The 12868-nt window shown below is 40.3% G+C and overlaps 1 protein-coding gene across 8 annotated transcripts in view; it reads left to right on the forward strand.

The window, feature by feature from the left end:
* Positions 1 to 12868, forward strand: part of PTPRM (protein tyrosine phosphatase receptor type M) — an 823739-nt gene that overhangs the window by 668999 nt on the left and 141872 nt on the right. For 5 of the 8 annotated variants that reach the window (XM_077135947.1, XM_077135946.1, XM_077135945.1 and 2 more), the window contains 3 exons: positions 6037 to 6188; positions 10620 to 10694; positions 10902 to 10928. In XM_077135947.1, the coding sequence (XP_076992062.1) occupies positions 6037 to 6188; positions 10620 to 10694; positions 10902 to 10928 (254 nt within the window). The remainder of the gene's footprint in view (positions 1 to 6036; positions 6189 to 10619; positions 10695 to 10901; positions 10929 to 12868) is intronic. The other 3 variants (XM_077135949.1, XM_077135952.1, XM_077135953.1) reach the window with 1 other exon arrangement.

Raw genomic sequence — 12868 nt, forward strand, 5'->3', positions numbered from 1 at the left:
CTCTCCTTATTGTCTTGCACCTGCCTTCCTGTCTGGCATTACCTGCCCAGCCCTGAGACACTTGTGTGTGGGATGTCCAATGAGAGTAAAAATAAGGTTAATGCAGGAAGGCTTGCTGAGGATACCGTGAGCTGGACTTTTTTTTTTCATAATACATTTTATTTTTATCTTACTATCCCTTGACTTCTCTTTTAATTAAAAAAAAAAACCACGTAGCCCAGCACCTGTTGTTAGCAAACATTAGATACAGGTTAGTTCCCTATTACATTTGCTTGTATTTAGCTCAGTCTTTCTCTTTTTTTATTTTTTATTTTTTTAGTATGGTAACATATATAAACATAAATTTGCCATTTTAATATTTTTTTAAGTTTTTTTATTGTATAGTATAACATATATGCAAAGCAAAGAAATGAAAAAGCAATAGTTTTCAAAGCACTTTTCAACAAATGGTTACAGATCCCAGAGTTTGTCATGGGCTACCATACGATCCTCTCATATTTTTCCTTCTAGCTGCTTCAGAATATAGGAGGCTAGAGGGCTTAAATATTTTTTTATCATCACAATCAACTTTTTATCCTTCTTTTTTTGTAAAAAATAACATATATACAAAAAGCTATAAATTTCAAAGCACAGCACCACAATTATTTGTAGAACATATTTCAAAGTTTGGTATGGGTTACAATGCCACGATTTTAGGTTTTTACTTCTAGCTGCTCTAAAATACTGGAGACTAAAAGAGATATCAATTTAATGATTCAGCATTCATATTAATTTGTTAAATACTATCTTCTGTGTATAACTCCACCATCACCTTTGATCTTTCCATCCCTCTCGTTAGGAATGTTTGGGCTATGGCAACTCTAAGTTTTTCATACTGGAAGAGTCTGTCACTAATATGGGGTAGGGAGATGGAACTAACTGATGTTCTGGAGAGGCTGGGCTAGGTTTCAGGACTTATCTGGACCAGGGACCCATCTGGAGGTTGTAGGTTTCTGAAAAGTTACTCTAGTGCATGGAACCCTTGTGGAATCTTATATATTGCCCTAGGTGTTCTTTAGGATTGGCTAGAATGGTACAGGTTGGGGGTTGGCAGGTTATGATAGGTAGCAAGGTCTACCTTGAAGCTTATGTAAGAGCAACCTCCAGAGTAGCCCCTCAACTCTATTGAACTCTCTCTGCCACTGATACTTTATTAGTTACACTTCTTTTCCCCCTTTGGTCAGGATGGAATTGTTGATCCCATGGTGCCAGGTCTGGATTCATCCTTGGGAGTCCTCCCCCACATCGCCAGGGGGACATTCACCCCTGGATGTCATGTGTGAGCTGGACTTTGAAGGAGAACCATGAACATAGATTGTGTCCTTCATGGATCTGGGCATAAAGCTTGGTCTATGACAAAATCTCTGATTTGAGCAGGTTCATACCTGTCCTTAACTGGATGCTTTTGTGCTTTTAGATGATCAGTGATGAAGTATTTAGCTTGAGATTAGTTCACACGATGGAGGATGAAAAAGAACACTGTTTTGCAGCTCAAGCTTAGCTTTTATCAGGGCACATATCCCCACCCGTGCCCGCTGCCACCAATACTGCACAATACACATTGGCTGTCATTTGCAAACCTTTAGGATTACAGGAATACAAGCCAGAAAAGGCAAAAAGGAAAATCTAGTCAAGTTCACTTTGCCCCTCTTCGTGAACGGAACAAAAGAGAATATTGAGGCAATTATCTGCATAAACCAGTTCGAAGCAAATCAAAGAAATTCAAGCAAATAGTGGGCACTTTGCCTGAATTTGGAGCTAATTATCTTAAACCTTCACTTTAGCGTTCCTGGGGAGGCCAGGCCTAAGAATGTTTTTTTCCAATGAGCTGGCAGATTCAGAAGTAGAGAGAAAATGTATTATTGTAAGCACAGCTATGGAGATCAAGCTGGGTGCCGCCTCGCTGTCCAGAACACCTGTTGAGAACTTCCAAGCCCTGACTGGGGCTCAGACTAGCCTGGCTGCCTAGAAAAAAAAGGAACTCCATAAAAAGCAATCTACGATCTGCTCATGGTTAGAGAGCAGTGCTAGTGCTGCAAGCACTCACCCTCTCTTACTTTTCAAAAGCTTTATAATTTTAACACTGTCATAGAAGTTATAGGAGATTTTCTGTTTAGAAACATATCTTATTTCAGCAAATTTTAGCAATGAAAAGGGCAACTTGTTAATGAAACCCCTCTGCCTTCAAAGTATGAGATTAAAAGATTCTTATAACTACAGGCAAGAAGGCATTTGGATCATGTTGCATTTGGAAATGATAATAAAGATTATCCATATGGTCTAATGTTGTAAATGCCTTACATTGCACTTGCAATCCCCTAATATGGTGATAATTTTGATTATGCGGCTCATTTTAAATTCTGCAGTGTCCTAGGTTAATCAGTCAAGATGATTTACTAGAAAGAGCTGCCATTTTATTTTTTTTTTTTTGTAAATGCTGCTAGATGCTTAATAAAATTAAAATATTTTAGGACCTAGTATTTTGAGTGTTATACCTTCTCTTAGAATTCTCTAATCCTGTTCTGGTTCGTCTTGGGTGCATAAAACAACTCCTACCGACTTCCGGAGAAGATGGCGGCTTAGTAAGACGCGCGGGTCTTAGTTCCTCCTCCAGAAAAGCAACTAAAGAAACAGAAACAATACGAAACAGCTCCCGGAGTCACGACAGAGACCAAAAAAGACAGCGTACCCCATTCAGGAACAGCTGAACGGGCAGGGAGAATCTGCTGCGGTGAGCTACCCGAGGGGCGCGCGTTTTCCCGGCCGGGGCGGCTGGCGACTGGGGTCCCCTCCACGCACGTGGCTCACCGGCCTGACTGGGAACGTTGGATAGCGGGGCCCTCCCGTCACGCTTGGCGTTTCGGGCCAGCTGGGCAATTAGGACCGGCACTCTCCCAAGCCGCGGCGGCCAGCGACCCCCACCTCCACGCGCGGTTTCCCGGGCCGACTGCGGTGCAGACAGACGAGCGCCACGAGCGCCACCTACTGGGCAGGAAAAGAAAAACAGAGCCCAGAGATTTTACAGAAAAAGCTTTCAACCAGCTGTGTAACACACCCAGGGAAATCTGATCAAATGCCCAGACACCAGCAGAAAATAATGGATGATGCTCGGAAAATTGAAGATATGGCCCAGTCAAAGGAACAAACCAATAGTTCAAATGAGATACAGGAGCTGAGACAACTAATGCTGAATATACGAACAGAAATGGAAATATTCTTCAAAAACCAAATCAATAAATTGAGGGAGGACATGAAGAAGACATGGGCTGAACAAAAAGAAGAAATAGAAAATCTGAAAAAACAAATCACAGAACTTATGGGAGTGAAGGACAAAGAAGAAAAAATGGAAAAAACAATGGATACCTACAATGGTAGATCTAAAGAGGCAGAAGCTACAATTAGTGAACTGGAGGATGGAACATCTGAATTCCAAAAAGAAACAGAAACTATAGGGAAAAGAATGGAAAAACTTGAGCAGGGGATCAGGGAACTGAATGACAATATGAAGCGCACAAATATACGTGTTGTGGGTGTCCCAGAAGGAGAAGAGAAGGGAAAAGGAGGAGAAAAACTAATGGAAGAAATTATCACTGAAAATTTCCCAACTTATATGAAAGACCTAAATTTACAGATCCAAGAAGTGCAGCGCACCCCAAAGAAAATAGACCCAAATAGGCGTTCTCCAAGACACTTACTAGTTAGAATGTCAGAGGTCAAAGAGAAAGAGAGGATCTTGAAAGCAGCAAGAGAAAAACAATCTGTCACATACAAGGGAAACCCAATAAGACTATGTGTAGATTTCTCAGCAGAAACCATGGAAGCTAGAAGACAGTGGGATGATATATTTAAATTACTAAAAGAGAAAAACTGCCAACCAAGACTCCTATATCCAGCAAAATTGTCCTTCAAAAATGAAGGAGAAATTAAAACATTTATAGACAAAAAGTCACTGAGAGAATTTGTGACCAAGAGACCAGCTCTGCAAGAAATACTAAAGGGAGCACTAGAGTCAGATACGAAAAGACAGAAGAGAGAGGTATGGAGTAAAGTGTAGAAAGAAGGAAAATCAGATATGATATATATAATACAAAAGCCAAAATGGTAGAGGAAAATATTATCCAAACAGTAATAATACTAAAAGTTAATGAACTGAATTTCCCAATCAAAAGACATAGAATGGCAGAATGGATTACGACCCAGCAATACCACTGCTAAGTATCTACTCAAGGGACTTAAGGGCAAAGACACAGATGGACATTTGCACACCAGTGTTTATAGCAGCATTATCTACAATTGCAAAGAGATGGAAACAGCCAAAATGTCCATCAACAGACGAGTGGCTAAACAAACTGTGGCGTATACCTACGATGGAATATTATGCAGCTTTAAGACAGACTAAACTTATGAAGCATGTAATAACATGGATGGACCTAGAGAACATTATGCTGCGTGAGTCTAGCCCAAAACTAAAGGACAAATACTGTAAGGTCCCACTGATGTGAACCGACATTTGAGAATCAGCTTGGAATATATCATTGGTAACAGAGACCAGCAGGAGTTAGAAACAGGGTAAGATAATGGGTAATTGGAGCTGAAGGGATACAGACTGTGCAACAGGACTAGATACAAAAACTCAAAAATGGACAGCACAATAATACCTAAGTGTAATGTAACTATGTTGGAACACTGAATGAAGCTGCACCTGAAATATGGTTTTTTGTTTGTTTGTTTGTGTGTTTGTATCTTTTGTTTTTGTTTTTTTCTTTTTCCTTTATATATATATATATATATTATTAGTATTATTATTTTAATTCTCTTCTCTATATTAACATTCTATATTTTTTTCTGCTGTTTTGCTAGTTCTTTTCCTAAATCGATGCAAATGTACTAAGAAATGATGATCATACATCTATGTGATGATACTAAGAATTACTGAGTGCATTTGTAGAATGGAATGATTTCTAAATGTTGTGTTAATTTCTTTTCTTTTTTTTGATTAATAAAAAAATTAAACAAAAAAAAAAAAAAAACAACTCCTACCACCTCGATGGTAAGATCTGTAAAATTGTCTTATCTCTTTACTTATACTTTGGTTTCCCTTGGGTTATTTTGGCTTGTGTCCAGATACCTATAACTTCAGATAATGAACTACTGGTGGCCAGTGAGCCAGACGCAGAGGCCAGGATTAAACTGTTTCTCAACAAGAATTGGAAATCTTCACCCTTCCTGGTTCTTATTGTAATCCTCTCCAGGAGGGATTCACCGACAGGAACTTGCTTCCCTAATTAAACTTTCCAGGGAAGACAGAAACATGATTTTTGTTTCATTCTGCCCTGTGGGGGTTAACAAACTTCAATGGGGAACCAGTTGGAGTTCATTTGGGATCTGGCCAGGGCCATAATCTTCTGAGAATATAATATGCCCCTCCAACGCCTCCAAAACCTAACCTCTTCTGTCCTTTGAGGCTCTGTGAGTTGCCCACCTGTCTGCTCATACTTCTATAATCCCTTCAAACGCCTTGCCTTGTGTGTTTCATTTGACAACTTGTCTTTTGCATGCACCAAAATTATTTGTTTCACTTGGCAAATACTTACTACGGGTAGCTTCTCTTTGATCCCCAGTATGTCCATGTAGAAAAGAACTGAGTAAAAAGTTAATAAGAATGTAAGAGGCATATCCGTAAGCAGACTATGATTGCATTGCCCTGGAGTCCTTGAGCAGTTTAACTTAGCTTATAGTGGAGAAGCATGGCGTTATCTGTTAAACTGTGAATATCTAATATCGCTGCGGCTTTCTTGAGGATGGGCAGCAAACCTGTCCATCTCAGTGTCCCAGAGGCGTGGCGAAGGACCCGAGATGCAAAGGCGCCACAAGTGAATACACGGGTGAAGATGATCAATTCAGTAGAAGGGATTCACGAACATCAGTTAACACGCGTGCCAAAGCTTCTTTTTCCATGTCTGTGCACATCCATCTAATCGAACCTTTTGTTCTAAGGAAACTTGCCAAGAAGCGGAAGGAGACAACCAGCAGTCCTCGGCAGGAGATGACCGTGATGGTGAATTCCATGGACAAGAGCTACGCAGAGCAGGGCACCAACTGCGACGAGGCCTTCTCCTTCATGGACACGCACAACCTCAACGGGCGCTGTGAGTGCCTCACTTCCTGGCTTTTAATAAGGCTGCCTGGTTTTCCAGGATTCCACGTGGGGCTGGGGCTTGAACAAACAGAAAGCTCCCTGAGGCATGCTCATGTCATTTTGGTTTCTCCACTCATGTGGATGATCTGGAAAACGTCTGTAGGCCCTAGAGGTTGCTTAGCAGAAATGACATCTCCACAGGGATGGGAAGGTTTCTCTCGCCCCTTAGAGGAAGGCACCTGTTTCTCATCATCCTTTTTGTTGTTCAGAGCCCACCTGTAAGCCAGCCAGGTGTAGAATTGCACAGGGGAAGCCTGTTATAAAACAATTCACTAAGTGGCAGTAACAAGTTAATTGTTTATCTGTTTCGCTGACAGGTTCTGCCTTGATTATAGGGCTATCCATGGCAATTAATAAAATAAACTGTATTTCAACTCCACAAGGCTTACATTTCACACCAGGTGGATAAACCAAGCTCAGCTAAGACCTTCCTATACTTTATACTTGCGATCCAGGTATGAGGCATTATTTTAGGAAACTAGGAATGATGCTGATTATATGAAATGCAAAAAGAACAAACGTCTTGTCCCCAGTGATCTTTTCAGAGATCAGAGTGAATCTCAAGGTGTGTTTCCAGCTCCATGGTTCACGGCCTTGCTGGGTCCAAGGTCAGGGGTTACTTTACCCATGGGAGATCCATTTCGTGGACTGGCACTTACCCCTGGCTGCATAATCTTGCTTGAAATCAAAGTGCAGCCATAGCCATTATTAAAAAATGCTTGAAGGCGGGGGTCCTTGGGACCTGGGGCAGGAGAGAGCAGCAACATTTCCACCCCATTCCAAGAGCAGCACTAAAAGCACAGGCGTAGAAATGGAATCTCTGTTGAGGAAGACAATACAGTCCTCAGCATGGACAGTCTGGGCTTGGGGTTCTGACCATCCACTCTGCCCTGTTTTGTGTCTGCACCTTGGTCTCAGGAGCTGGGAGCCTGGGCTCCACTCCTCCTCACTCAAGTTGTGGCATGGTACCCACTTGACTTCTCCTGCTACCTGAGTTCCTCTTACACACAGCAAGTCTTTGTTGAGTCTGGTCTTGTTTTTCCATTATGCTGGCTGCATTTGTCTGACATTGCCCTTCTAAAAAAGCTACTGCCTTTTATTCTGCATGCACACCAGACCCCACGGGAGCTATGGAGGAGCAGGCCCCACTTTGCTGCAGGTGGGACAGGACAACAGTCATCTTCATTGTCACTGTTCTTGCCCATTCCATGTCATCATGTCAGTGTAAGGAGTAGAAGCTGTCAGTACCATAGAATACCACAAACTGTACTGCTTCCCATTTTTTTCATATAAAAATCTCTGCTTTTTGTAGCAGATATTATATTTTTTATTTTAAAAAATAGGTAATGCACATACGGTCCAAAATAAAGCCACCTATGATGCACTTGCCATGGGGTGGGTTTGGAGAAGTCCTTTCTCCCACGTCCAAGGTTAGAATTCTTAGAGTAGCAGTTGATATTTCATGAATGTCTGTAGGGAAGGACCACACGGATATATGGTCTCACTTTCCAGGACAGCCCATTAATGTTCCAAGCTTTCTATTTCGTGGTGAAATTTCTCACGAATACATTTACTTGGAATGACCTTCCCAAAGAGCAGAAATCCACGAGAGCAGTTTCCGAGCTTTTGAAGTTGAAACAACAGGAGATATTTGCCCCAGGATAAGAAATTTAATTTGGCAGTTAGTTTTTAAAAAGTGACTGTATCTGCAGAAATCCACAAATGCTCATGCAAAGAGCATGAAGAGTACCAGCTTTCTTTTCAGCCCCATCAATAGAATCTGCCAAGAAAACAAAAGAGTAACCTTTCAATTTTTCTCTTTGAGCCATGGGGAGGACCCGTGGAATCCCATCCATTTAGAGAGACCATAATGGGGAAAATTATCTTAATGCATTTAAAATAAGAAAACAGGATGGTGCAACAGTGTCTCAGTGGCAGAATTCTTACCTGCCATGCTGGAGACCCAGGTTCAATTCCCAGAGCCTGCCCAAGCCAAAAAAATAATAATAATAAAATTAAATTAAAAATATAAATATAAATAAATAAGAAAGCAGTACTAGGGGCAGAGCACTGGAGGGAAAAGTGTTCACTAGAAAACCAGGCTGCCAGCTCAAAATCTATTGCAAGTGTGGATACGTTTAAGATCTTTTAGGGTCGGGAGAAAATTTGGACGTGAGCTGCTTTTAGAAATGAAACAGAGAAAAAATGAGATTGGAGAATTTGAATCTCCAATCAAATTGAGCATGAGCATATTTATGGAAGTTGAGAAGAATCTGTCCATCAAAGCAAATGTGAGTTGTACCCTCTATTTTAATACGTTATAAAAAGGAGAGGGAGTAGATATGTATAGTGGGAGAAGGGTTTAATTTTTATACTAGAAAGCAAAACTATTTTAAAATACCTTACTTTAAATTGGGTAGATGGAAATACTAGTGGTCAATGAGAAGGAGGGGTTAAGGAGGGTGGTATATATGAGTTTTTTCTTTTTATTTATTTTTATGGCGGAATGATGCAAATGTTCTAAAAAATGATCATGCTGATGAATACACCAGTATGTGAGGGTATTGTGAGCCATTGATTGTACACCATGCATGGACTCTATGTGTGTGAAGATTTGTCAATAAAAATATTTTTTTTAATTGACCAGCAAGCAAAAAAATAACAACCTTATTTTAACACAAAGATGAAGATAAGCATGATTAATTTGTATCGGCTTTGCACATATTTGCCAACCTCATAAAAATGGTGGTAGACATCATTATTCATGGGGAGCTGGTGTGTTGTGGAGCTACCTACCCAGCAGTTTTTGTTCTTCTTTTTATTGGTTGCTCACTTTCTTGGAAGCTGACCATAAACATTCATTATAAATGTGATACTTCTGTATTTCTCATAAATGGCAGGCAGCCTAGATTCTGCTCCTTGTTTGTCATTTACTAATTCTACGACCAATTATTTATTGAACAGCTGCAACCAATTCTACAGTCAAACCAAACCAAGTACTTAAATGCTTTAAAAATATACGCACAGGTAGAGGCACCGTCCTGAAGGAACTGAACAGGAGAGCTAAAGTAGATGGTGTTATTGGAATGAACCTTCCTGACGACACCCACAGAGATCTGGCCATGCTGCCCCTCAATATGGGGGTGCCATTGGGAATTACTGTCCCAATCAGAATGTCAGCATCAAATTAATTGACAACTGTTCGAAGAGCTAAGATAATTCAGACTTAAGTTTAACTAACGTCAGCACTTGAGAACATTCAAATCATTTCTCCATATGCTTTAAATAAATTAAAGTGTTTAAAAAATACTGATCAATTAAGAAGTTGAAGAGAGTTGACAGACAACTTTAAAAACAGAAATATCCATTTTCAATGGGATAAGAAAAGTTGGTTGAGATCTGCTCTCCCTCTTCATAACACAGAGGAAGGGAGGATGTGACAGGTAAATCTTGACTGTTTCAGAGGAATATTTCAGAGAAAAATAAGCCTTTAATAAGGATTTAAAGGATGTGTAGAGCAATATATGCATGCAGTTTGAACCTTAAATCTAGCACACATGTAGCATCACCTTTATTTTCATAAACCAAAGCATAGCATTATGGAAAAGTCTCTGCATATCTAAAATATGAGGAGAGGACTTAACAAACTACTAAAAGATTTGAATTTCTTAAATGAAGACTGTGACTTCTTCCCAGCAATTGGACGTTATCCATATTAAAACTTTATCAATGTAGTTATGAGAAGTAGATGAGAAGGTATGAAAGGAGAAAGAATATTCCAGCATATTTCCTCAGTGAACACTGAAGAACATTCAGAATAGTTTTTGGTTTTGTTTTTGCTTTTTTTAAAATTCAAATAACATATTTAAACACTGGGGATGAACCCAAGGATACTGATAAACTGTATGTGGGGAAAGTATAGCCACATCGCATAATTAATTACCAATGTGCTGCCTTAATGGACTTATGGTAATAGCACACTCACTGACTCTTACTTTATAAGTCTTTGGTATTCTCTGCAGAAGCCAGGCATAGACACACCATCATACTTTGTTGTAGAAATCAACAGGATGTGATGGAGAATTCCACAAGCCAAGGCTACAAGTCAAAAAAGAAGTCTAGTGAATTTTCTGTTCAAAATGGCGGCCACGGTTGTGTTTGCCTTTCTTCATTTGTGGGTTAAGAAAAGTCTTTTGGTAATAAAAGGGTGCTTGTCCTCTAATGCACAAGTCACTCCCCAGAGACAACAAGGACTGGTATTTTCCCTGTGGACTTCCATAAGTCCCTGATGCTTCTTCATTGGATCCACATCGTCTGGAGTGCTGTATTGCCAGAGCAGTGCCTCTCCACAGCCCCTGACCAGCCTCTCTTTTACTTACAGCTGTGTCTTCACCATCATCTTTCACCATGAAAACGAACACGCTGAGCACGTCGGTGCCCAATTCCTATTACCCAGGTAACGGATTCTCCCATTGCCTCACCCTCTCATCACCCTCAGCACTCAGAATCCGTCGGTGCTTTGGGAGCATAATATGCTTGATGTGTTGTAACCCAGTGCTTTCTGTGGCTTTCTACGGGAAAAGTGGGGGAACTTTTATCAATCATTTACTGTTCTTTCTCTTTTTTACTTTTTCTGCATTGACCTGCTTATGATGTATGACAGACCCATTTGTGCCAACTGCAATTTTAGGTGAGAACATTTCCCTTTATCACAGTTTATTGCAGGAGTAATTGAGAAAGTCAGTAGCCACACTGTAGGAGACTGAAGGCCTTATTCCATCCAATGCAGAGATTATGTGCAGGACATGGTGGAAGGGCTCAGGGAGAGGCCTTGGGAGGGTAGATAATAAAAAAAGATTTTTGCTAAAACAATATCCAGTGATAAGAAGGGTTTGCGGCATGTTGGGGGCGGGGGCATGATACCATCTCTGCTCCCATATTCTCCTTTTTAATATGTTCAATATTTAAAGTGAGGTCTGCTCAATATTTAAAGTGAGGTCTGCTCGCTTTAAATTGGGGGGAAAATAGTGTGTGCTCACTCAGCTGTGTACTTCTAAGTGAGATTCTGCCCGGTGTGGTGGGCATAAAAGTGAGAATGGCTTTTCATTATTTTCACTTATTGCTAAGCACTTGCAAACTTCAACTTCAAAAAGAGCATTTTTCTGATTATGCCAAATGTTGTGCAGAAAAATTCTCCTGCTAGAGCTCTGGCCCCCTTCCTTCCCATCCTGGAGCTGCTGGCCCCACCCAGCTTTCCGTGGTGTGTCTGCCACATAGTGGGATGTCAAAAGAACTGATGTTTTGAACAGCGATATGATGTGATGGCACTTTATAATCACATGGTTTATTGTGTGTCAGATGTCACTAGAGATGAAATAAAATGTTAGCCAAGTGGGGCAGAATGCATTTAAAGTATGAAATGTTTCCAGCAGGGGGTTAAAGAAAAAATCCCATTTGCCCAATATAAGAAGGGCGAAGAGTAAATGGCATTACCTGGCTATGATAACAAAATAAGCATGAGCTGCTACTGCATTTGAGACGCATAAATAACCTGAGTGCATCACGGCATGTGTTCTCTTTCTACTACTATCCTTACCGAAAAGGAGCACAGCAAAAACGGCTTCCAGGTATATAACAATTCATTGTAGCCAGAGTTCCATCTGCAGTTGTTCAACTTCTTCTCCCTAATTCTCCCTGCAAGGGTCTGATTCTTTGCAATGTAATATTTTTCCACCTGTGCTTCTCTTTTCTCTAAGTTTTTACAGTTTTTGTAAAGAGGGTGATTTTTTTTTTCCCTGATGGTGTTATCTGGGCTTAAGTGAGTTTGTTGCCTGAGGAAAAAAATGCAGGGTTCAGATTGAAGCTGAAGAACAGACATAAAGCAGGATTTTTGAATTTGCATCATTTTGAGGACTGGCTAACAAAGTGCACTAAAGTTCCCCTTTAAATACCAACTGTAAGAGAAAGAAAGAAAGCTGCATTTTCATTCCTTTCAGAAGCGAGGGGGCAAGCTAATCTCAGGTACCCAAACAATGTAATCTTCATGCAAATGACGTTTGCAGCCTCTTTTGATAGGCACAGATTTGTGATTTCTTTGTGTGCTGCTGCATTCATTCCCAGTTCCTTTGGTGACCTTGGGGAGTTGTGAGTGGGGAGGGCTGAGACATGCTTTGTCAAAGGGAAGCAAATGTTCAGGTTACACAGCAGGATTAAGACAAGTTTATTACGCAGATAGCTTCTTCTTCTTCCTTTTTTTTTTTTCTTTTTGGATAGCTTCTTTTTTAAGTCACTGTTTTGTGATTATGAATGCTAAGGACTTTCTTTAAAGTTGGTTAGGCTTGTTTACTGAGTCACCTTAACAGACAATTCAAGTCACAAAAATGATGTACATAGTGAAAAATATGTCAGCCAGATTGATAAGTAACTGTCCTCATAGTTACCCAGGTAAAGCTCATATTTGTAACAGCATAACAAATGGCCATGCTTGGGGACTGTATTCCTTACACGTTCTTTGGTGCAGATGTGACTCTGATAAGGATTGGTGAGATGGTTATGTCAAACTATGGAAAGGAGATAAACTGTTTAGCTACCCTGGCTCTTTAGGGAGACTGTACTAATTATAACCTACTT

This window comes from Tamandua tetradactyla, chromosome 18 (genome assembly GCF_023851605.1).
Source record: "Tamandua tetradactyla isolate mTamTet1 chromosome 18, mTamTet1.pri, whole genome shotgun sequence".
NCBI lineage: Eukaryota > Metazoa > Chordata > Mammalia > Pilosa > Myrmecophagidae > Tamandua > Tamandua tetradactyla.